General features: G+C 44.1%; 2 protein-coding genes across 2 annotated transcripts; both read right to left on the reverse strand.

Annotated features, from left to right (window-relative positions):
- Positions 1–4268: 4268 nt before the first annotated feature.
- On the reverse strand, positions 4269–17705 carry ADGRG4 (adhesion G protein-coupled receptor G4). Its single transcript, XM_087972345.1, has 16 exons — positions 17701–17705; positions 14594–14742; positions 14065–14197; positions 13351–13469; positions 12586–12796; positions 10055–10220; positions 9797–9946; positions 9489–9611; positions 8698–8743; positions 8386–8489; positions 8106–8227; positions 7646–7914; positions 6731–6833; positions 5942–6231; positions 5174–5272; positions 4269–4465 (listed from the first exon to the last, which is right to left on the reverse strand). Exons 1-16 carry the CDS (start codon positions 17703–17705, stop codon positions 4269–4271), a joined length of 2286 nt encoding a protein of 761 aa, XP_087828471.1.
- A 732-nt stretch (positions 17706–18437) lies between these two features.
- LOC148129774 (adhesion G protein-coupled receptor G4-like) lies at positions 18438–24955 on the reverse strand. The gene is made up of 5 exons (XM_087971918.1): positions 24862–24955; positions 24060–24683; positions 21276–21338; positions 20436–20539; positions 18438–18503 (listed from the first exon to the last, which is right to left on the reverse strand). The coding sequence occupies exons 1-5, from the start codon at positions 24953–24955 to the stop codon at positions 18438–18440; spliced, it is 951 nt and encodes a 316-aa protein (XP_087828044.1).
- Positions 24956–25501: the final 546 nt, after the last annotated feature.

Genomic DNA, 25501 nt, shown 5'->3' on the forward strand with positions numbered 1-25501 from the left:
CTCCTGTCCCTGAAAATGTGAAAAAGATGAAGAGAGGTCCAAGCAATTCACCAGAAAAATCAACTGCTCAGGAGATTCAACTCTTTTCCTCTTGCTGTAGAGTCACCAAGCATGATAAAGACAAATATGCATAGATTTCACTGCTGAATTGTGTGGGAGGTGGAGAAGATGGTTGGGGTTTCTTTCCCCCACCCTCTCTCTTTTTCCTTTTTTTGAATATGCTTCAGAGCTACTGTGGGTGAAAGTGGAGACGGAGAGATAGAGAAGCAAGTAAACTCAGATTGCAAAATATGAAAAGAGGCATCAGATGAGAATGTCTTTACATCCTGGCCCACTGTTCTGTCAGCCGGTTTTCAAGTACACCCAGCTTTCTTCATGACAGTTGGTCTCATTTTATTTTCAAACAGAATTGGCAAGAGTCAGGATTCTGCCTCTTGAATGACTGGAATGTAACAGATTGAAAAGATGAAGAGTCTGTCACAAACTAGAGATGACAGAAGGAGAAAATTAAAGGGTGGGCTTGCTTTTACGAGTTATCGACACTTTGTTTGATGCTGTCCAGGGTGCTTCCAACTTGCCTGTGAGATCGGACAATCATCTACTGTAGTGGAATGTAGTCTGGATTCCCCAGAGGAAGAGGTTGTATTGCAGAGGAGCAAGAGACAGTTTGGTTGGGAGTAAATAAGCCAAGACAGTTTCTTCCTAGAAATTCTTAGAGTATCTCTTTAATGGGTCGAGTAATTTGCTTTAGTTTGCCAAGGTTTCTGTCTCTATGTGTGGAACAATAAAGGAACTTGCTGAGGAGTAATTCTGAGCATCTTTCTTGGTTTTGGGGGGCTTGACATCAATCCCAAGTGGAACTGCCTACCTTCTAAAGTCATGGGGGCTCCACCACTGGAGGTTTTCAAGCAAAGGATGGACATAGACTGAAACACTCTGAAAATTTGTGCCATGCCACACAGCATATTTTGTCTAAGAGCGCCTTTGTTGACCAAAAGGCTTCTGAATTTTCAGGTACCCTGGTGACATCCTTGGAAGATAACAACATTATAGGAGATTCAGCTCAGTGGCTTCTTCTGTGTCCAGAGAGGGGGGGGGAAAGGATTGAATTCTAGAGGATTAAAAGGGACCACAGAGACCAAAGCCATCTCTCTCTCTCTCTCTCATTCTCTCTCTCTCTCTCCCCTCACCATGGAAGCCATTTTGTGAGGGCACTCACAACATATCCTAGACGTTCGATCCCTGGATTATTGCTATAGATAGAAGATCATCACTGTTGCTCACAAAGGCATTTGTCCTGTTTGTGAAGGCAGATGGCCTCCAAGCCAAGGGGAAGCTATCCATCACAAACTATCTTCTCTTCAAGCTCCCAAGAAAAAAAGTAGTTAAAAAGCTTTTTTTTCCCCCTCCCTTTTTTGAGCTACAGAAAAATTATCCTAAGCGTATATAAGTGATGAGTGATGACAGGCTGATTACCCTCCCATCTCTCCCCCAATACTCATCAGAATATCCCACATTATGTCTCTGCTCTCTTCAGATTTTAAGAGTGGGTGACTACAGGCTGCGGAGGTCTTTTGCAAAAAAAAAAGTGTTACCGTAGTTATTCAGATCTGTTTCCAAAGAGGTGGGCCATCTACCTCCAGTAGATATTAATATTCACAAGGCTTGAGTCACTCTGATTTTTTTTTAAAAAAATGAATGCAAATGGCATTTACATTTTGAAAAGGTGCATCAAATAATTCTTGAGTTTCTTCATTATCCTCCCTTTCTGGAGCTGTCAGGGAAGCGTTTCCGAGCAGAAAGAAAAAGGACGGTGTATGTTGACATTGTGTGTGTAAATGCACAAATCCCCACATCCCAGAATAAGCCTGAAGCATCATCAATAGAATCATTATGCTGCTGACATCTTTGGTACAAAACATCTTTTTCAATAAAACTTTTTTTCTTCCTCCCAACAGTTATAACCCTGAACCTTCTTCCTCTCACCTTGGTAAAAGTGAGGCACATAAATAGATTGTACATCCTTGTCATAAAAAGTAAAACCATTTCCAGATCCACCCACCCAGAATTAAAGATATGTCCCTTTCGGGCCTATGGTTTGATGGTCTATCTCTGAAGCTGCAAATTTAAAGCAATTATTCCATATTTTCTTCTACCTGCACCAATAGCATCCCTGTAGCATCAGCTACCTTTCTGCGCTTGGCATGATTTACGCCTTCGAATAAAATTACAGGCCTTCAGTCCAAATGACAACTTGAACAATGCAGCGTTGGAAGGCGACACGATACAATCTTGAAGTTGTGTGAAGATAGAACAAAGGCACTATCTGGCAGAGGAATATAGAACTAATGAGAGGAAATTCTCCTTTCTCAAATAATTGGCATGCTGCGATTGGCGTCAACAAACAAGACTTCTCTTGTTTTTGTTTTGTTGTTTTGTTGCTTTTAACTGATTTTAAAACATCATTCTACGTGCATCTTTTCCAATCTGGTGCTCCCGTGATAAATGGCTGAGAAAAAAACAGGCTCAACATCTGGCAGGACCATTTTTGCACACCTGGTGAACATTTTTTAAAAGGTAACTTCAAGAAGACCTCTGACAGCTTCCAAGGATTCTGAGCTTGAACCTACTACAATCTCTTTGCTGTTAGTCCCTCTGAACAGACCTGGATGGGGACCGTAGTTTAGAAACTCTGGCCAACACCTGACATTTCTTCACCTGAAGTCTCATGCTGGGTTTTGTCCGCTTCTAATCTTGGGTTTTCATTTTATTCCAGACTTTCGGTCCTTTGATGAAATAAGTCCTCTGGCTTCCAGTGTTTCAATTCCAGCCGTGTTCTTGCTCTCTACATGCTATGTCAATGTTTGTTTAGCCATAAATACACTAGAGTTGGCTAGAATCTCGGAACACGCCATGCCACAAAAAAACCAAACCACCTTATGGCTTATTGTATTTTATGAAAGCCCGATCTAAAGATAAGACAGTAATGTGTTCCTGCCCACCATTGTGTTGAAGCTGATCTTACACCAGGGGTCATCAACCTTAAACATTCAAAGAGCCACAAAGGTCCTAACCGGAAGCCGCCATTCAATTCTGGAGCCAACCAGAAGTCCGGTTGCCCCACCATAGAGTCTCTCCTAGCGCAGCATCCTTTTTCCTCTGCTGACCAGAAGTCCGGTTCCCCCACCATAGAGTCTCCTCCCAGCGCAGCCTCCTTTTTCCTTTTACTGACTGGCAACAGGGAACTGTAGCAGAGGGATGAAAGGGCCACATGCAGCTCTAGAGCCACGGGTTGCCATCCCCTGTCTTACACAAATACACCCACAATGTTTACAGTCAGAAATCTGCCAACTGGTCTCCTGTCCTGCTTATTCTCCAGCTTAAATGGACTTCCTACTTCAGTTGCCCACAACCGACATATGGGAGAGAAGGACTGACAGCATCTTCCTCCATTCAATTACGTGAAGACTGATCGTTGAATTTTGAGTGAGAGCATTTTTGTTTTGAGCTGTGAGAGTAAGCATCAGAAAGCCAAGGAAGAGTAAGATTCCCCTTTAAGACAAATCTTTATTTTTCTCTGTGTGGTGCAGGTCAACATCTCCTGGCAATATACTCCTCATTCGGGGAAGTCTGACTGCCTGAGAAGCTGAGGACATATGGCTGTAACTGCAGCAAGCAATGTGATCTAAAATATAAATAGATGGGAATTTTTTTTTAGCTCTTGCATACACTTGTCCCCAAAGCATAACAGATCGTCAATTCTCTGTGGAATATTTATTGACAGCCCCCTTATAATCTTAAGTGCTACCACCCCACAATGGCTGTCTTGTCTTTGTGACCTTACCGAACGGCTGCTTTCACTCAACACATCTGATTACTACACTATTCTAGGTTGAACTGGGAATTTCAAAAAATTACTCCCTTTGCAGAAGACGTCAACCACTATCTTCTGAAACTGACATTGTATCGGTTTAGTATGTTGTATGAAGGCATCTGTTAAATCTTGGCATGGTCTAGTTGAGTTTGGTTGACTGCTGTTGCTTACTCCTTCCATTTGGAAGGATCTTACGCTTGGACCACAATGTAGTCCATACAACTTCCGGTTCCACAGGAGATGCTTTGAATGCTCCTGTAAAAACTCCCTGCAAGCTAAAAATAAAATTAACACCATTGTGCTCATTTTCTGCTAACCAAGGGAGATCGTTCTTCTCAGAAGAGGAACAGTCAATGAGACTTTTAGGATTCTGCTACATGGGTAGTCAAAGCCCTTACTCCCCCAAATATCCACTTTTTTCCTTCTCACCGGTTTCAAACCCAAAGTCTGGACTTGCTTCAGGTAAATTGTCAGAGCCATTGGAGATGGATCCTGTGGTGCAAGACTTGAGGGACTTCAAAGAATGAGTCGCGTGTTTCCGCTCAATGGTGCAATGGTTATTTCTCAGCACGGTGGCTGAGCTGATTGACTCTGAAATCAGATGGAAGAATTCAGGGGGTAACAGAGGTATAAAATCTTGAATAAGAAGTAGAAAGTCTGCTATCTTCTACAGCATGTTCTACCATCGCTCCTGGACAGTGGTGGGATTCAAAAAAATTTACATTTTGGCGTGGCAAGGGGTGTGGCCATATGACTAGGTGGGCATGGCTTTTTCTGCCCCCCCCCCCATTTTTTGGGCCTTCTGGACCACAGGCAAGGCTCCTGGGGGAGGCGTTTTTGCTCCCAGAAGGCTTTCCCTAGGGCTCAGGAAGGCAGAAAATGGAGGGGGGGGTTGCCTTCCTGGGCCTCAGCGAGGCCTCCTGGGTGAAGCAGTAAGTAAGTGAGGGGAATCCTGGCACAGCTGATTGTAGGAACAGCTGATTGTCGGGAGGGGAAAAAAAGAAATATCTTAAGGAGCGACTGGGCGGGCTAGTGCCAGGCGGGCGGGATGAGCGAGCATCGGGTGGGGCGAGCAAGAGGCGACTGGGTGACCGGGTTACTATCAGGTCGACAACCCACGCCAAATCCTTGCTACTGGTTCACGTGAACTGGTACGAACCGGCTGAATACCACCACTGCAGCAGGGTAGCAATCATACATTTGCAAGCATTAAGACCAACTCTTGCAAGTTTGTGTGAACCCGTCATGTCAAGGAAAGCAACACCACCTCAGAACAGAAAGAAACGATGGGTGCCTTACGGGAATTGCCGAGCTGAAATCTCCCACAACAGAAGTGTATCTGGCATTGCTTCCTGACGTTATCCTTCATGAGGCAGTAGAAGACAAAGATGAAGAACCCTAGAAAGGAAAGCACATAAAATGTTCTTTGGATTGTTCTACGCATTCTGGTCATCCAAGCTTTTCATAAATTATAAAGGGCGTAGGAGCAGATGAGTTGCAGAAAGCACAGAAGCATCCCACAGAAATTAACAAAGCATTGACAAAATCAGAAGTATTCTGGTTCTTCAACTGACATTACAAAATGTTCTACCACACTGTAAGGAATTGAAGACTCCAAACAAGAGTCTAATCTATCACCCCACCCCTCAAATTTATAATTTCTGGAGGAGACAATGAGAAATCTCATCAAGTGGTGGGACAGAGAAGAACAAGGAGATAAAGCAGAGCAGACATAAATCATACCTTGGTTACAATTGGAAATATATGATGGAAGCACCTGGAAATTCAATCTTCTACATCTAAAGCAGGTGCTCCACCATCTCATGACTTGAGTATTGTATCCTTGGGCCTATCTCAACCTGGCACCTTGAAGATGTTTTGGAATTACTCTACCCTCATCCTACTGTGTTGTAGGGAGGTGGAACTTTGTCACAATTGAGCTGTAGGAACACCAGGATCTTATAGTTGGAACTACCAAGGGCCACAACTTGGTCTTGTGTTCTTCTTATGCTATGGTCCTTCCCCCCCCCTCCCCCCATGGCCAGTGCACCTTATTATGGGACTTACCTTGCAAGGAGTTGCAAATGGCAAAGACGTACATGAAGGCAGCCTTCAAGGGGCCCCATGCAAAGAAGGCAAAACCCCACGTCAAGCCCAGCAGGAATGTAAGGCTGATCACTCTCTTCAAGTCAAGGAGGAATTCTTGGTTCCGGTCCTTCTTGACCCTGGGATTGTTGGTTTTCATGACACGGATTTGACAAAGGACAGTAACGAACATGCCAATGTTGATCAGGAATACCAGGATGAAATAGCCAACTAGAGAGATGTAAAAAACCCAGTTGTCCTGAATCCAGCAACTGGAGAAAGATAAAGGAAGATGGGTTGGTCAACTCCAATGTTGACTGATTGAAGTTTTGATCCAACCTTCTTAGAAGATGCCAGGCTAAAGAAGACAGGTTTATAGATAAAAAGCAGCACCTTGGATGGATGGATTTGATTTGATTTGATTTGATATGTCCACCTTTCATAGACAAACTCATGCATGGTATATAAAGCTTCATCAGCCTCCTATTTTTCCCCACCACAAAAATCTTTTAATATAGGTTAGACTGAGGAGGAAAAACTGACTCAAGGTCTCTCTGTGAGCTTTCATGATTCAAGATAGACTAGGATCTGAGCTTTCCTGCTCTTAGCTCAATATTTTTTTTTTTTTAACCAATGCAACATGCTGAAGTAGGTATGCAAACAATTTAGGGGCTAAAGATGGAACAGTAGGAATTATAGCAGTGGGGTTCTTCGGTTGAATTTCTTCCAGCTGTTCTTTCGGGTAAAAAATCATCAAAACAAAAGACTTACAATTGCATGGATGGGCTGTCAGCACTTCTTCTCAAAGCATAGTCAGTCCCATAGAAGTCTCTGTTGATGCTGAGGACCACAATTACAATAAGTGCTGGAATTCCTAAAGACCCCCAAGAAAACAAAACTGCATTAACCAAAAAAAAAAAAAGGAGAAACGCCTGCAGAGTCCTAGCTGGAGAAAAGAAATATAGGAGGAAAGCCCTAGTTAATAGGAAAGACGAGCACAGAAAGAATTTGGATTAATATCTGATACCCACATTAAAAAAAAAATTAAGAGCGATTCAGCCTTCTGAAGCTTAAGAATTAACTTCAATGATTTTAGTCTGAAATGTCTTCCTCTGTCACATTAAAATGGGACATTTTAACAATAACAGTGGTAGGGCATCATTCTGTGTTTGGGGGCCACATCTATCCCAGTTTTAAACTTAATACATCATATTTAGAATCAGAGATCTTTTAGGAGACCATTCTTCTTCTTCTCCTTCTCCTCCTCCTTCCTTCATCTTTCTTCTCTTCCTCCTCAACACTCAATCCCACCCCCAAGGAACTCTGGCCCTGCCCATTCTAGGGTATGTCTCCCATAAGTGACACAATGCCTGGCACAATTATGCTCTGCTGTTCCCCACCCAGGAAGCCAACCAGATGCCCTAATGGGAAGATTGCATGAAAAATGACCAGGAAGCCTCACCTCCATTCCCTCACTTTGCTTGATGGAGATTGTTACCCAAAGATAGGTTGCATCTCCATCTGGTGGTGCCATTGAAAATGAATTTGAAGGTGCCCTTTCCTGTGCCCACCAGTGGCACCACTCTTAAAAATGTAAACCACACGGCAAAATTCTGAAACCTGCATGATGTTTACAAACTGGGAACATTCATCTAGAAATCAAAACGCCATATCTCCGATACTTACCCCAGCCAGCTATGGAAAACTTGAGCATGTAATACGGAATGTAGACTTTGAAGACTTTCACCAGGGCAAAATACATGTTGATGGCTTCCAGGCACATCCAGGTAAAGGCACACAGCAGGAAGTAATGCAAGGTCACAGCAGCCGCGATGCAAAGGCCAGGATTCTGAAACATGGCTAGCCAAGAGTTCACCAAGAAGGCAAGATTGAGCATCAACAAAGCAAAGCAGAGGTTGACAAGGATTTTGGAAGGGTAGTCCTCAAGGACTTTGCTGGAATGAAAAGGGGCAAAGATAATCACTTCCTACCCTGTCACACAGATCTCACTTCTTCCAGGGACACCGTTATTTGATTTCCTCGATGCATGCTATCTGGGGGTGAATGAAGTTTCTACGGAAGGCTACGAGGAGCTCCAAATTTTGTTGAGTTTAGAAAGAAAAAACAGACAGCCAACTCTACTCACTCAGTTGAGAGATAAATCAACAATGCCAAGCCCAGGAAAATGGAGGAAATGCCACACCCCACATAAGTCACCAGCGTTAAAGCCCATTCATCAGCATCGTTGAGGGGTGTCCGAGATAAGTCCTAAAAAAAATAATTTGAGAAATACAATTGTCCCCGTATGGATGGCTGGAGAATGCTGGAAGTCCACAGGTCCTAAAATTGCCAAGGTTGGACACTCCCAAAATATACGCGCTCCATTTTTCCCACTGTAACTGGGACAAAGATTGAAATGAGCTTACCAGCAGAACTCCAAAATGGGTCAGATGGCTACAACTGCAGGCTGTGTAGATCCTATTTGTATGTTTTATTTCACACCCCGAGGTATTCCAGCCACCCAGGCCATCTACACAACAGAGAAATGAAATATTTCGCCCATGGTTAGTAGCTCTCGACTGCTGTTTATAGCTGCTCCCAGACTTCAGGTGTGCACTTGTAGGGTGGAGGGAGTGTGAATAGAGATTCATGCTGGCTTGTTGAGAACATCTTGTTGAGAGCAACAGTTGTTGCTCTCCATCTCTCAAACTTTCATCTTGGGAGTCCTCAGTACTCACCATTCTTACTGAAGTCCCAAAAGACGCAATGTACAGTAGCATTGTCCTAGTAGTAAAAAGAGAGAGAGAAAGAAAATGGCTTAAGAATAGAAGTCCTAAGTAGGAGATAACTCCCACCTATGCTGTACCTTTCACAAGACCTTATATTCACTCAAGGCAAGAGTTCTCCTTGCATTATCACTAGTAGAAATGAGCAGGATTTTCTCCAATTTCCCAATTCCCCAGTTGGGCAACTCGATGCCCCAGCAATATTGTTGAATTTGCCTGTTGCTGATATTCAGAACTTGGATAAAAATGTTAATATCTGCATGTATGAGGTGAGGTGGCTAAATATAGTTTATAAGTCACTTAACTCATTGCCATGTTGACATAAGTAATGACAGGATGATTGTTTTCCATTACTAGGAAAACACTGTTTGCTTTATAAGCTATTTTGGGCTCAGACTGTAATTAAAAATTATGTTATCTACATCTGAAATGTTATTTCTCTTTAGTGCATCCTGTTCATTGATGGGATGACAGGAAGTGTTATAATTTAACTCAATCAATCAATAACAATGATTACTGTGAGCTCTGCCTTTCCATATTTCTGTTCTTCCAACTCCACCAAGGTCTAAGATCACCAACATAACCTCTTCCTTCATGTAAATGAAGGCTCTCCAGAGGTCTGTAGGCCTTTCTTGGTCCACAGTCTTCTCAAACCAGCCATCCAAGATAGCTCCAGCTAAGTAATGCACCTTCAATGTTGTGAAAGTAACACGGGTGCTTTTGGCAACAATGTGGTGCTCTACCTCATGTGGACTTCTATGCTGTAGAACTATGCTGACTGGTTCCATGAGATCTTCAATTGTCTTGTTTTCAATGCTGGCACTTACAACATAGGTGTTCAGAACTTCGTTCTTCAAACTATCATCCTGAAAAAGAAACACAGATTTTTTTCCCTCCGTCCTCTCTTTCTCCTATCCATCCCTCAAGGCCATTTCCAACCACTTTCCACCAGAATGTGGGAGTCACAAATTAAATCTTAGGGTTCGGCTGTTCTTCTCATCCTTGGCATCCATTGCTACATTCCCCTGTCTTGCAAATCCAGCCTTCTTACCTTAAAGAAAAACGGGGCACCAAAAAAGGTGAATTGAATCCCAGTAAGATTTTCTCTATCAAAAGATAGGGGCTTTAGGTAATTCCCCAATAATCCTGGCAAATATATTGAGGCCTGGGCATCCTTAAAGGGTGTTGATTGGATGCTGAGCTGTATGGGGAAAGTTCTAGAGTTGATTTCAAATTAATTCAGGAAGTACCTGGCAGAAACAGGTGATAAGAGGTGGGGAGAAACACAAGGGTGTGAAAGAGGACTCACCTGTGGACTGGTCTCCAAAGTGTAGGATACAATCCCAAAAGCAACTCCTTGGAAGTTCATGGGATCTGGCCGTAGCACCCCCAAAGCAAGCGTAGGCAAGATGACTGATTCATTTCTCCCACTGAAAGTCATCTTGAAACCAATTTCTTCCATGAGCGTTAATAGGCTGGAGAAAGTACACAAGAGCTCAGAAATAACGTGTTATGGAGGCCATCAAACCATGTTTTATATATATATATATACGTAGCCCTCAACTTACGATCGCTCACTTAGTGACTGTTTGAAATTATGATGGATCTCCCTGGAGGTACTTACAACCAAGATTCCAAGTTCCAACACACACACACACACCATCAGGGGACCACCATTTGAACACTCAACATCCAGGTCACATTTATGTCCACATGTAGTGTCCCACAGTCACATGACTGCATTTTGGGGGGCAGTTTTGCCAAGAACTGTCACTTATGTTTGGCTCTTGGCCAAACTGAACCACAGCAAACCCTTGTTTCACTTAATGACCACAGTGTTTGTTTAATGGCCGCTGTAAAACAGTCATAAAATCAGGTCCATCACCCGGGTGACCCAAATACCGACCATCACAAGTTGTAACTCAAGGACTATCTATAATATCACTGGAAGGCAAAATGACAAAACTTAGTCTCTCTTATTTTGGCTGTGCCATTCATAGGAATGTACTAGTGGGGGGAGAAACTATGTTTGGAAGAATATCTATGGAGATTCTCAGTCATCCAGGTCACGGTCAGAACTGAAGAAGCTTTTTGGATGGGAAGCGAAACCTCTTCAAGCAAAAAACAAAGAAAGTCCAGTTTCCTTTAGAAAAAGCACCTTTGGGGTATGTTTGGATGAGTTGGCAGTAAAATGAAACTCAGATGCCCAAAAACACAGTGCCATCAAAAGTGACACCAGCCAGAACACCTCTAAGAAGTTGTGCAAGATCAGAAAGTGTGGAGAGGCCTGGCCCATAGAATTGACAAGAATCAGACACAGCTGAATGGATAATATTTTTATCAACATCATCATCATGGTAGTGGCACAATGGTTAGGATACAGTATTGTAGGCTAATTCTGCTGACTGCCGACTGCCAGCAGTTCGATTCTCACTGGCTCTGGGTTGACTCAGCCTCCCATCCTTCTGAGGTCAGTAAAATGAGGACCCCAGATTACCCCAGAGGCAAGGTGCTGACTCAGTAAACTGCTTAGAGAGGGCTGTGAAGCCCTGTGAAGCGGTGTATAAGTCTGAGTGCTACTGCTATTATCTAACAGGCAGCATATTCAGTAATGGCTCGTGGCTGTGCTCTCACTTGGAACTGGGAAAGTGGAGAGAATATTGCTGGGGGAAGAACGCTGCGAGGGTGTCAACATTGAAATTGCACTAAGCTGTGTTCCTGCTAATGTGGTTGCGTCATAAATTCTGAAGCTTCACTTTTCACACCGCATCTGGTACCCAAAATCACACCAAGGAGCGTACGACCATAGAGAATAAAATCTCATTTCTCTGAGATGGGATCTGTCCATCATCTTCAGATGTTTCGTGTTGGCTTGTCGCACTTATAAAAAGCATTTCTCCTTTGCTGCAGAAATTTATTCTGCACACTTTTGCATGTGCAAAGGCACGCCTGGGAGGGAAATACGGCTAAAGGCCTGGATAAGGAGAAGCAAAACTTGGTTCTTGTGAAAGGTGTCCATTCGTTACCGAAAAGCTGCAGATTTTGAATTCTGGGCGGTTGGAAAAACTTAGTAGGAGGCAAATATTTCTAGGAGAATCACGACAAAGTCTCACACTTTTTCTTTGGCATACTTACAACCTGTTCCAAAGCAGGCTGTTCATCTCTTTTTGGATTCCCATGTTTTTAGAAATATAGAAAGGAGGTCAGGGGTTTTTTTTTTGGTCTTGTCCTCCAAAGGCTATGGAAATAATGTGGACTCTAATCCTATGTTACAGTAGTGCTCCAGTCCCAGACTGTTTCTTAGGCTTAGATTTAGAATAACTTTATTGTCACTTGAAATGTACACTAATCGTCGTACATTAAAAATGAAGTTTCATTACATACAAGTTTCACACAAGCATCTCAGTCTGGAACTAAGAACTTAGAAATAAGGAGAAATTTACCGACTGTGAGCACAATTAATCCATGGAACGACTTGCCTCCCAAAGTTGTGGATGCTCCAACACTGGAGGCTTGGTAAGAAGAACTTGAACAAGCATTGTCTGAATTGGTATAGGGTCTCCTGTTTGAGCAGGGGTTGGACTAGAACACCTCCAAGGTCCCTTCCAACTCTGTGATTCTGGATTCTGGATCCTCAACTCAGAAGTGGAAGTCCCTTGAGCGTCTGTTTAACACAGGGGTGTCCAACCTTGGCAACTTTAAGACTTGTGGACTTCAACTCCCAGAATTCCTCAGCCAGCAAAGCTGGCTGAGGAATTCTGGGAGTTGAAGTCCACAAGTCTTAAAGTTGCCAAGGTTGGACACCCCTGGTTTAACAGGTGAATATGTTCTTTTCCATACCTGTTGAGCACCGTTCGTATGTCTGGCAGCTGGTTTTTATCTTCCAGAAGGATATCGATGATTTGCAGTGTCTTCTCAGCGAGGCCCATGCTGATTTCTTCACAGTTGGCAATATCGGTCAGTTTGTTCACCAGGACCTCAATTTTGTCTTTATTCAGATCCGAAAAACTCAAGAGATATAAAATGTGATCGGCCACCTCTTCAGCATTTTCTGCAACGGACCAAAGACAGAAGAACTAAGCCCTTGCCAGAAGTTGATGTGCATCTCACAAGACTTCTGAGTTTTGAAGAACGGTTGACTTGGTTCCAAGCAGAAAGCCAATCTGGGTCGGTCACTGGAATCAGAGGTTTGTCTTCAGAGTTTTCGGACTCTTGCCGAAGCCCTGAAGATAGGATCTAGCACGAGTCCAAAAATTCAGAAGACAAAACCTCTGATTCCGGTGACTGATCCTGCAACATTATCCTGGGACGTGTAGATTCTCCTTCATTCGTGAGAAAGCTAGCAGCTCATGGGGAAAGATTACAGGTGTTTTTTTCTGGGAGACGGCGTTTCCAGGAGCAGGACAGTCACACCCATGATTTCCCCAAGTCTACTGCCCACTACCACCCACCCTCTTATCCCACCCCCTCCCAACAAGGAAGGACTTCCAAGAAATGGGAGGAAAGTGGGACTTCATTAGGTGTAGCTAGAGAAGAAAAGTAGGCACATCTGCATTGGTTTTTAGCACCTTTCAACGTTAAAAACAAGCCCACCCAGGAACTTACCGACTGTGACGGTGACATTTCTAAGATCCAGTATGTTATCTGGCAAAGTTTGCAACAGAGGACAGGCGGTCAAGTTTGACCTCTTCCAATAGGCTTTTTCAGTCCGAAGGTTAATCAAGCTTTGAAGTAAAAGGGAGACATCAGAGAGATTAGAAGCATAGCTGATATTCTTTCATCTTTCGTTGCTTGATTGTCCTTTGTCCCAAAGGTGATTTTTTCAAGAGGCAACTGGACTTCCGTTGTTTTTCTTTGTAGATGTTCTGCGTCTCATTTAAGAAGCTTCTTCAGCTTCTGAAGAAGAGCTGAAGAAGCTTCTTGGATGAGAAGTGAAACGTCTTCAAAGAAAACCAAGAAAGTCCAGTTGCCTCTTGAAACAGCACCTTTGGGATAACCATGGCCTGGATGACCGAGAATCTCCATAGACATCTTGCTTGTCCTTTCTTTTTCATTTGGGCAGGTTCTTTCTTGGGTGAATGGCTTAATCTTCCTTAGCAATGAAAATTCTAACACTACCTGTGGTTGTAAGTCAAGGACTACCTGAGGCCCACAACTTGGACAGCCCTCTTCTGGGTGACATATGATGACCATGGAGATCTTTTCTTAGTTGGAGTTCGTCAACCCTAATTATCCTTTGGAAAACGATGTCCACCGAAGATCGTCTGAGGTATGATGTCGGTGGTCAAAGAAGGGGAGTTTGTGCATCCCTTGACTCACCATGCTCTGGAAGCTGTCAACTCTTGGTTGGCCTGGCAGGGCAAGGTCGTCAGATTGGGAGGAACCATCTTTGGCCAGGTGTAAATCCCTTTGTAGTTGGACTGGACGGTCTCTTCAGAACATGAGTCTGGATCTTTGGGACAAGAGGGTAAGAATGGAAGATCGCCTAACCTTTCTCTCCCCAACCACTTCAGCATTGACACTAAGAGTTGTCAATGAGTGGAGTAGGTTACCCAATGGAGGGTAAGCAGTTGTGATATCTTAAGATGTCCCTGCCTTTACAGATGGAGAGGTAAAGAGATATAGCAAATTTCTCCTCTAATGCTGTGTCCTATCATGGGGTGTGACTCTTAAATCTCTCAGAGTAAAACATTTTAGCTTGCAATTTTCTAAGCCCCAAGATTGCTGCGTCATTTGGACGAGAGATGCTCCCATTTTACTATCTCGAGGTTATTGTATGCAAAGAAGAGGGATCATTCAGTTGAAAGACCATTAGGGTTTTTTTAAAAAAATCCAGTGACTATATTACCAAAAGAAATAACACGTGTATCTTTTTGCTTCACACTCATGGACAACTGATCTTTGGTGTAATCTCCACACAAGGTGTTTTGTAGCTCCCATATGACGTCCTGCGTGCTTTGGCTGGACCTGGCCTTGATGATGGCCTTTGAGGAATATCTGAAGACACAAGCAGAGACACAATCATGAAGGATGCACTCTGTGTGGGTCTTTGACACCAGGAGCCAAGACTTCAACCATGTCAATGAGCTGAACCAGCTCCTAACCAAGTGATGTTCCAACCCTCCTCTTCTCCATGGAATCAAGGAGAATCTGGAACTTAGGGAGACTCAGGTGTTGGGCCACAGAACTTTCCCCTAACTCTCCTTCTAGAAAGTCAATTTTAGTGGTAGGACCTTTATGTCCAGGTGGTGAGTGCAGAATGTAATAGTCCAGGTGTTAATGGCACCCAATTCCGAAAACCAATTATGCCCCTATCAGAAAACCAGCATTAGTTCCTGGTTGTTTCCAGAACATAAGTACTATTTTTAATCCTGATAGCTCTTGAGGATAAGTGTGTCCTTCTCTTCCACATTATGGGTCCCTAAGTCTAAAATCAACTCACATCAGGAAGCAATCACAATTAATCCCTCCTAGCCAAGAAGTCATATAAAACCAAGGTGTCAGTTCTCAAGGGATTGCAGTTGATAATCATGGCTTGCAGTTCCAGAATTTCAGCCACAGGAGGGCTGCCAGTCACCAAGGGTGGATACCAGCTGCCTACATCTTCAAAACCCAAGAGCCTTGAGTAGAATTGGAGTGACTCTAATTTAAAACAAAAAACAAAAAACTAAATTGACAAATTTGGGGGGGGAGATTGTGCTTCCCTTGGCAATAATTTTGGATTCAGGGAGTATCAGCCACTAGCAGGGAATTCTGGGAGCTGAAGTCAAGGGTAGAATGTCCCACAATCTTCTGCAACAAGACAGGCAGGCTTGGGGTGGTCTTGGGGTGGCACTCCTGGAACAAGGATGTGAAAATGTTGGCAAGTGGACAATCACATGCCTTACCTCTGGGAAAGCCGTTTTCCATCCTTCCATTCAGAAGATCCCCGAATGCAGCATAAAAGAAGCAAAAAGAAGAGTTAATAAGCCTGCGTTGTTGTTGTTGTTGACAAAGCCAGAAGGAAGTTTTACAGAATTAGGTGGGCAATTACTGTCTGCGGGTTGAGAAGGAGGCAAGCTTAGAAGGGAGAAAAGTGGCTAATTAGCCAGACTCATGATGCTCTGTAAAGGTGCCGCTTTTCTCCAACTCCCAGAGGCTGCCAGCCTTCCTTCCTTCTGATTACCCTCCGCATTTAGGCTCCGATTAACAGTTTTGTAAGCCCTTCTGCGAAGACATCCTGAAGGGATTCAGGGGAATTGCAGATTGTTTGGAGAATAAGCAATAAGAAGGGAGGGAAGAAAGAAGGGAGAGAAACACGATTTTAAAAAACATTGATCTACACAGAAGGAAAAGGAGCTGATATCCTGCGGCAAATATACGAGCGAGGGTTTTGCCTTTGCAAGATGGAAAGCCACACTAATCAGATGCATCGGCAGCTAGCTAGGTATGCCCAGGAAGGATTGGCCTTTGATATCAATAAACCAGTCTCATTATTGTGTACAGAAAAGGCAGTGGTTGCTCTCTCTTTCTTCTTCGTTGGCATGCTCAGAGTAGACAGCCATGGGGCTCAATTTGCTGAGGTCTTTGCGTTACTGTGGTTATAGAAGACACTATGCAACTGGAGGCAAGGAGTTCCACTGATTAATTGTTCTCCCAGTCAGGAAATTCCTCTTTAGTTCTAGGTTGCTTCTCTCCTTAGTTAGTTTCCATCTTCTTGTCCTGCCCTCAGGTGCTTTGGAGAATAGCTTGACTCCCTCTTCTTTGGGGCAGCCCCTCAGATATTGGAAGACTCTGCTATCCTGTCTCCCCTAGTCCTTCTTTCATCAGACTAGACCTACCCAATTCCAGCAACGGTTCTTTCTATGTTTTAGCCTCCAGTCCCCTGATCCTCTTTGTTGCTCTTCTCTGCACTCTTTCTAGAGTCTCACCTGCCTACAACTGACCAGCATCAACAAGAAAGAAACTATTCCAGAGCTGAAGAAGCTTCTTGGATGAGGAGTGAAACATTTTCAAACAAAAACCAGAAAGTCCAGTTGCCTCTTTTGGGGGGGGTGTTAGGTAAAAGCACCTCCATAGACATTTAAAAAAAAAAAAAAAAAAGTTAAAGAGTGCCTCCTAGTGGTCAGATGTGAATATAATCCCTGTAATCCAAAATCTTTTACCCAGCATCCCCTAATGTTATGAAGCAAAATGGCAATATCCATGCAAGGAGGTTTCAAGCCGTTTGCAAGAAACTTCTGCCTTTGCAGAAGCATCAACACTTTTCTAAACTATGAATTGCAAGGAAAGCTGGAAGTGAAAATATGTATGCTCGGCGACCCCTAGTTGGCAATTGATGGCGGGGGGCGGGGGGGAAGCCAACATTGCAAGGTTTCGTTTCAGGCCTTCTCGAGATAAAACGAGGGGCCAAGATGCCATGAGATGCCAGGGTTGTTTCTCTTAGTTTAATCTGCCAAACGAGTCTGCCATCAGCCACCTCCCTCTAGTAGTTACTAAGGCACAATCTCCGCTGCTACCATGGCAATTTCTCACCAGAGAGGATACGGTAGCGGGAAAGAGGATGAAAGATACTCAACAGAGTCTGAAAAGAAGAAGAAAAACCAGGGTTTGATGGGGAAAGATGTGGTTTAGGACTTCTAAATACATACCCCAATTTTAGTCAGCTTGGTTCCTTGTGGCAGTTTGTGGCTGTGTGGAAAGAGTGATATTTCAAGATCATTCTGGATGGATTTAAATATATACATATATATATATATATATATATATATATATATATATATATATATATATATATATATATATATATATATATATATATATATCAGGCAGAGAAGAGGAAGATGCTGTAGGGCTTACAGTGGGAGATACATTAGGTTGGGTTCAAAGCACTGAATTTGGATGGAAAGAGGTCCCCAAATCTTCTTATTCATATCATTGGGTGTAAATGTACCTCTAACCCTGATAAGAACTCACATCATGGTCTACTGCCATGTTTGTTAAATGTTTTTCTCATAGGAGCCCTCCCCCATTTTAGAAATGATGGAGGATCCCAGAGTATAGTTTGTTTTTATGGGGGGAGAGACAGAGGGGAGGGAGGGAGAGAGGGAGAGGGAGAAAGAGAGAGAGAGAGAAAGAGAGAGAAAGACAGAGACAGAGAGAGAGAGAAAGAGAGGGGAGAGAGAGAGAGAGAGGAGAGAGAGAAAGACAGAGACACAGAGAGAAAGAGAGAGAGAGAGACACAGAGAGAAAGAGAGAGTGAAAGAGAGAGAGAGTCAGAGAGAAAGAGACACACAGAGAGAAAGAGAGAGAGAGAGACAGAGAGAGAGAGAGAGAGAAAGAGAGAGAGGGGAGAGAGAGAGAGAGAGAAGAGAAAGAGAGAGAGAGGAAGAGAGAACACAGAGAGAAGAGAGAGAGAGAGAGAGAGAAGAGAGACGGAGAGAGAGAGAAAGAGAGGGAGAGAGAGAGAGAGAGACAGACAGAGAGAGAGAGAGAGAGAGCTAAAGAGAGAGAAAGGGAGGAAGAGAGAGAATGAGAGAGAGATTTGCTGTACACAACATTAAAATGGGCGCATTTCCTTCTGCTAGAGCTTCGCACAATGGTTGGATGGGAGGTTCGTCTTGTATTCTTTTCCAAACTCAGCTGGAAAATCCTTCTGATTTCACATTTGTTCCCCATTTTGGGGGACTTGGGGGAACAGCCAAAAAATATGCTTACCGGGATGTCTTGATGTTATGGTTTGTCATCACAAATTCTGAATGATTTAACTGCTTCTTGAACTGTAAGAGAGACAAGCGGTCAATCCCAATATTGGGTTCCTGGCTCCACCTTCTTCAGTATTGGTCATTTTCAGAAATGAATATAGTCATCGAATCAGAGTCAAGGCTTCTTCGGGATAAAGGTCCTCTACCTCAGGTGCTTGGATACGCGTGGACTTCAACTCCCAGGATTCAGAATGCTGGCTGGGGAATTCTGGGATCGGAAGTCCATACGCCTTCAAGTGGCTGAGGTAGAGAAACGCTATTTTAGGACAATAACTGCATTGTCTCTGTCCAGAAAATTGCACAGAAGACAGGAGGGATCACCTGGTGTCCTACTTTCCTTCTCTATCCACGGGATGTTGTGTACATGAAAGGGTTAAACCTGGAATAACCATCAGCCGTTCCTTGTGGGGTGATCTACGCTAAACATCTACAGCAGCGGTGGGATCCTACCTAAGCCACTACCGGTGTGGTGATTGCGTGCGTGCACCTAATGTGCGAACGTAGCTTTCCCTACACCAGCTGATTGTAGGAAGCTTTTTTTACTACTGGTTTGGTTGAATCAGTCCGAACCGGTAGCATACCACCACTGGTCTACAGCAGTGGTCTCCAACCAGTAGGCCGGGGATCACTGGTGAGAAAATTTTGGTGGTCCACAGAGAAATGTCACCCCCAAAACAATTAATCCAGGTTGCACAGAAACACAAGGCTGCACTGCCCACATGGCCCGTGAGAACACAAGGCTTGCGTCGCCTGCATTGCGAACAACATGTAGTGAGGCGGGAGGGAAGGGCGGAGGGGTGGAACTTGCCCCACTTGCCCCACGCACCTGGTCAGGCCACTGGGCTGCTTCTTTCCGCTTCTTTCTTCTTCTGCTTTTGGCTGCACACAAGGAAAGCAGCAAAAGTCTTTCTTTCTCTCCCCCAAACTCCGCCAGAAATGAGTCTTTGGGACCCTGCAAGGCCTCCTGCTCCAAGAGGCTGCGCCGGCAAAGACTCGTTTCTGGCGGAGTTTGGGGGAGAGAAAGAAAGACTTCTGCGGCTTCTGCTGCTTTCCTTGCATGGAGCCAAAAGTCTCTCCCTCTCTCTCTCCCCCTGAGAACGAGCTGGAGACGGTATCCTGTGATCCCAAATAAAGAACAATCGATTGGTAGGAAAACGGGGTGGGGGATTTTCCTGCAGACTTTTGGGGGGATTTTCCCAGGGTCTCTGGTCCGCGGGATTTAAAATTATAAGTTTGGTGGTCCCTGAGGTCCAAAAGGTTGGTGACCCCTGATCTACAGGATTATTTCCAGCAACCAGCTCTGGAAAGTCCTATGCCATGAGAGAGACATAGATACATGGATGAAGTAGATTGTTGACATGAAGAGAAATGCCTGCAGATGTTTAATAAATTAAAAACCAAGCTATATTTTCCCTAGCTGAGCGGGCTGCTGTGCACCTGTCTGGTTTGAATCTCAGGACTAAACTGGGGGCATGCTGGCAACAAAATAAACTGCAAATTGATAATTTTCCAGCAGGTGGAACCTGTGCTTCTTTGGTCTCCAAGACTTTCCTTAAAAAATGTCCCCAAATGCCAGTCTGCAATTTGACAGAAAGGCGGCTCTCCCTCAATCTAAAAAAAAAGATGAAAGAGATGCAGGAGCTTTGTTGTTTTGTCCCTTGAAGACAATTTTCCAGAGAACGTTGTCAGCTTAACAGTGAACCAACAGTGAACCGTCACTGGACGTAGCCCCATCCAGTGAAATAATTATAGACTTTTCCAACAAAAGGATAATGCATGCATTTATTTCTGGCAAACTGGCTGCAATCTCCATTTTTTCTTCCAGGCAGGGTCCAGGATGAGCATCCGTGCTTCTCCCATGCAAGAAAATAATCTCTCCCTGATCACTACCCTTTTGCCGTGCCCATTAAACAAGCCAGCTTTAAAAGGATCTTAATTTGGGCTCACCCAACTTTCAGAAAGTTTTTTGGCATCGTAGCGATCGCACGTCCTGGGAGGCTCCCAAGTCACGGAAAAATTCATGTAGAAACTGTAGAAGGTGTCGGTGATGACTGAAAAGAGGGATGGGGAAGCCAGGTTATCTTCGAGCTTACTTTTGATGGTGTTTGCCTTTGATTTTGAGCCATGAAGCTTTTTGTAGCTTTATATATAACGATGTGCCTTTATAAATCTACTAACTCGATCCCCGTGCTTCACTACGAAACTACATGATCAGGCTTAGTTTTTGGGGAGGAAAAAAAGGGGGGAAATTCTGCCCTTGCCTATCATCTCTGGACTGTTGCATTTATGGAGGCAGAGATATGAAATCCAGCCAATTCTCACCGGTTCTGGAGAACCGGTAGCGTAAATTTTGAGTAGTTTGGAGAACCGGCCAATCCCACCTGTGACTGGCCCTGCCAACCCCATCTCTTCTCTGCCTCCCATTGAGTCTCAGCTGATCGGCTGGGCCTTCTTTGGTTGCCTGCACAGGAGAACGGAGCTGGAAAGCAGGTTAGTAGGGGGGGGAGGGAATGGGATTTTGTAGCATCCTTCCCCTTGAGTGGGGTGGGAATGGAGATTTTACAGTATCCTTGCCCCGCCATGCCCACCAAGCCACGCCCACCAAGCCACACCACGCCCACCAAGCCAAGCCACGCCCACCAAGCCACGCCCACAGAACTGGTAGAATCCCACCACTGAATGGAGGATGGCAGACTGGGCCATCGGATGTACCGTTCTGATGTTCTCCTGTACACCCACCGGGTCAATGCTTAGAACTAAAGTTTGTGGCATCCCAGAATTCCATACCTGTAACATTTGGATTGGGAGAAGAAGTGATTGGTGGAAAGGTAGATATAGGATCCTCTGCACCTATAGAAGAAAAAGGAGAAAATACAGCTGTGAAAAGGGATAAAAACATAGATCTCTAGGAATTCTGAGGTTGGGGGGGAAACGTTGGGAGACAGGGAACTCAAGTGAACTTTGATGAAAACTATGATATACAACAATTATCCTAAGAGAAATGCTGCAGAACTCAATCTTCCATTTATTGGGGTTTTTTTCCCCAGAAATGGAGAAATAGGGTAACTTTCTTTTGATTTTTCCTTAATTTTCCCACTGATTTTATCTCTCTATATTGCCCCTGCTGAGTTGAGATCCACAGGTCTCTTAAGTTGCCACGGTAGAGAAACGTTGATTTCTCTGTTCAACTTATATGACGCCCATCTCGTAGATAGAATTGCTGGTGTTCACTGTGGCAGTCTTATCTACTTTGAATGTCGCACCTTGTCCATAAATTGCTGTTTGTTCGAAAGAGCCATAAACTCAGAAGGAAACATATTTACAACTTGTGTGGAGGTTCTCATATGCTTCAGCCAAGATTTGATGGGGGGCTCATAAATAAAATTTTAAAGCCTAGATTCCCATCAGGGATTCCAAAAGTTCAAAACTGCAAAACAGAAAAAGGATTGAGTCTTCCATATAAAACTGAAAAAAAACTTGAAACAAGAATTGGGGCAGGAACACCCTGAAAAAGGAAGTGCATCTAATGTTCTATGTCTACATTTGCATGGAGATGCTAAGCCATGATCTGCTTTAACCATGATTTGTGAAAAAGTCCAGACTTGGTCCCCACATTATGCTAAACCATAATGCTCCTAAACTGTGCCAGTTGTGATTTATTCAAGAACCATAGTTAGACAAACTATAGCTTAGCGTAATGAGTGAATAAGGTCTAGGATTTGCAGGTAAGCATGTAATCTCTGCTTTTCCAATAAAATAAGAGAAAAGTGAACCATGAATAATTCAGGTACAAGAATGACAAACTTTGCTTCAAACAAGCTAGAATCAGTAAAACAAGAAGCCGCAGTTTTACACCATGGTTTCTTGCCGATAAAATAATGAGTTTTGGAAAAGATGGGTCTACAGCTAAACCCCAAAATAGTTGCACTTGGTTATGGAATAATGAGTTGGAAGGGACCCTGGAGGTCTTCAAATCCAGTGGTCACCAACCAATGGGCCGTGGACCACTGGTGGGCTGCGAGAAAATTTTGGTGGTCTGCAGAGAAATGTCCCCCACAAAGCAATTAATCCAGGCTGTGCAGGAACACAAGGCTGTGCCACCCACATGGCCCACCTATCCACTGGCCCCCACCCTTCGGCTGAGCGCAAACCTTACCTTGAGTAGAGCCACACAAGCTAGAACTAGAAGGTAAGACCAACAGCAGGGGAGGGAAATCCGCCCCAGGGTGGCTTGCTGACGTTGGTGGGAAAGTCGGTCCCATATTCCAGAGCGGCAGGAGTCCCAGGACTGGCCCTTTGGTCATCCCGGAGCAGCTCCTCCAGTCCATGGCAGACCGGTGCACCCGGATGGAGGAGCAGCTGCTCCAGGATGACCAAAGGGCCAGTCCTGTGACTCCTGCCGCTCTGGAATATGGGACCGACTTTCCCACCGTCAGCAAGCCACCGTCAGTCAAAATTCATATTAGTGGTCCGCGGGATTTAAAATTATGAGTTTGGTGGTCCCCGAGGTCCAAAAGGTTGGCGACCCCTACTCTAATCCCCTGCCTGAGGAAGAGACCCTATACCCCTGATGGCGAACCTGTGGCACACGTGCATTGCATTATGGGTGCAGGCACACATACACACGCACACACGCACATTTGGCACGCGGTGACAAAAAGATTAGCCATCACTGCCCTATACCATTTCAGACAAAATTGTGGTCCAGTCTCTTTTTGAAAACCTCAAGTGATAGTCCCAAAGGTGCTTCTTCAAGAGACAACTGGACTTTCTGTCTCTTGAGAAAAGCACCTTTGGGACAACCATGACCTGGATGACTGAGAATCTTCATAGACCCCAAGCAATAGAGCACCCACAACTTCTGAAGGCAAACTATTTGTGATGACCCAGAGTGTAACACAAATGTAACAAAATCCAAAACGTAAATAAATATCCTTTAATGCCTCCAACTTGGTCCCACTGTTCAATAATTCTCAGTTGGAGATAAAATGGACTCAAAAATAGTCTTCAAAAGATGAAGATGAAGGAGATTTATTGGAAGAGATTATGGTTACTCACTGTTAGGAATATAAGTTACCTAACAGCTATTTGGGTTGGACAATATATAAACCAGGATAGACATTTTAATACTGTCTCTTTAAGAGAATCATAAAAATGTAATTGGGTGTGGTTTCTCAAGCGGCCATAAGATGGAGCCAGAAACCTGGGTTGTTTAGTCTTAGTCTTAGTCTCAGAAGAAGTCTCAGTGAGTCTCTGTTTTCCTTCTGTTGGAGAGTATTGCTGTTCCTAATAATTGACTGCTATTCCTGGATTTGATGTAAGTCTGATACTGAACTGTTTTTGACACTGGACTTTGTTATTGGATTATCCCTGGACTGAAAACTGACTGATTTTACCTGTGAATGACTTTGGACTGCTTATTTTGAACTTTGCTTAACGTTTCTGAAAGTAAAAACCTACATTTACTGTACAGTGTATCTGTGTGCTGTGTGTGTATTGTTCAAACACTACTCTCAAATACGTCTCCTGTATGCACTCATTCTCCTAACGGGGAATTACCTCAACACTCACCGCATCGCTGATGCTGGGCAGACTCAGGCCGTATGTCTTTCAAAAACCAATAATTCTCTCCCCAGCTGACCACATTTCCATCTTCACAACGCTCCAAATCTCGCTGGCCTCTCACATAATCCCACATCTGGAAGTAGTGCACGATGCCAACGAAGGATGATTGAAGGATGATTAGGTCTCCATTAAAGTTCTTGTGCAAGTGCCCCATCAGCAATGTCCCACCTGGCCGTAGACAACGGTGATGGAAATCTGGAAGGGATTGGTTTACCAGCTTCTCTCCATTCCAGAAGAGCTCCAGGAGATGCTCCTGGCTGTCCCAAACACAGCAGATCTGGTGCATCTTGTAGGCCGCAATGTACTCTCCGAGGTCGATGAAGCTGCCCAGGAATAACATCTGTAAAGTGGAATTGTGGAAAAACAGAGCCAGCTCCACCTGGTTGTCGATGGAGGGACTGCTGATATCGTAGGAAAAGGCTGTCCCACTCTCCACCGTTCTTTCAGTCTTGTTGAGGTCAACACACACCGTGAACTCACAAAGTTGAGGGACATGCCAGTTGGCCAAGGAAACATATTTGCTGCTCATTCCCGAGAAAACCACCTGCTTCCCTTTCAGAGACACAGATTCTGTTTAGGACAGAAGAAGAAGAAGAAGAAGAAGGTCTGAGGAAGGTGCGTCAATCCATTGGATCCCACTGCTGAATTTATGAGCCACCAAAGGGGGAATTTTCAAAAATCATAAGACATTGGAAGAAAAGAGTCTACGAAGAAGCAGCCCATCCTGAATTATTGGGGAAACTCCTACCTGAGGAAAGGAACAAGGTGGCCACAGCCAAGAAGAGGCTACCGAGGATCTTGGGTGGAGTGTATCCAACAACATCACGCTTCTCACCGCTCATCCTTTAAATGAGGTTTGAAAGGCAGAAGGAAAGCTTCTCAGTTATGTTCTGGAGGAAGAAAACATCAACAGAAACCCTAATTTACTCCACTGAATCTCTCTGCCATCCTGGGCAATATTCAACACCTGACTCCCCACAGCTGATGCCTTCCACATGTATAAGGCCTGGATGGCTCCCCACAGAGTTCCAGATCAGGGGAGATGAACCCCTTAAAGAGCTGAAAATCCACCCTTTTTGGATGGCATCAGGATATTTCCAAGTCAGTTCAAGTCAAGATAACATAACAGATTATCAGGGTTGGAAGGGACCTTGTAAGTCATCTAGTCCAACCCAAACAGGAGACCCTACACCATTTCTGACAAATGGGAGTGCAATCTCTTCTTGAAAGCTTCCAGGGATGAAGCTCCCTCGACTTCCGAAGGCAACTTCTGTTCCATGGGTTGATGGCTCTCACTGTCAGAAAATTCGTCCTTATTTCTAGGTTCAATCTCTCCTTTATCTGTTTCCATTCATTATTCCTTGTCTGGCCTTTGGGTTCCTTGGAAA

The sequence above is a fragment of the Notechis scutatus genome, chromosome 10, assembly GCF_049901735.1.
Source record: "Notechis scutatus isolate UNSWTSFEM ecotype Mainland chromosome 10, rNotScu1.2, whole genome shotgun sequence".
Taxonomy (NCBI): Eukaryota; Metazoa; Chordata; class Lepidosauria; order Squamata; family Elapidae; genus Notechis; species Notechis scutatus.

Coding starts and splice junctions, on each gene's coding strand:
- LOC148129774 (XM_087971918.1), bottom strand. CDS start 24,955: ATGAGCGGTGAGAAGCGTGATGTTGTTGGATACACTCCACCCAAGATC. Junction 21,339..24,059: donor TGCCCAGCATCAGCGATGCG/GTGAGTGTTGAG, acceptor TTTCTTCTATAG/GTGCAGAGGATCCTATATCT. Junction 18,504..20,435: donor AAAAACTTTCTGAAAGTTGG/GTGAGCCCAAAT, acceptor TCTCTCTTACAG/TTCAAGAAGCAGTTAAATCA.
- ADGRG4 (XM_087972345.1), bottom strand. Junction 12,797..13,350: donor AAATGTCACCGTCACAGTCG/GTAAGTTCCTGG, acceptor GGTCCGTTGCAG/AAAATGCTGAAGAGGTGGCC. Junction 10,221..12,585: donor ATACGAACGGTGCTCAACAG/GTATGGAAAAGA, acceptor TACTTTCTCCAG/CCTATTAACGCTCATGGAAG.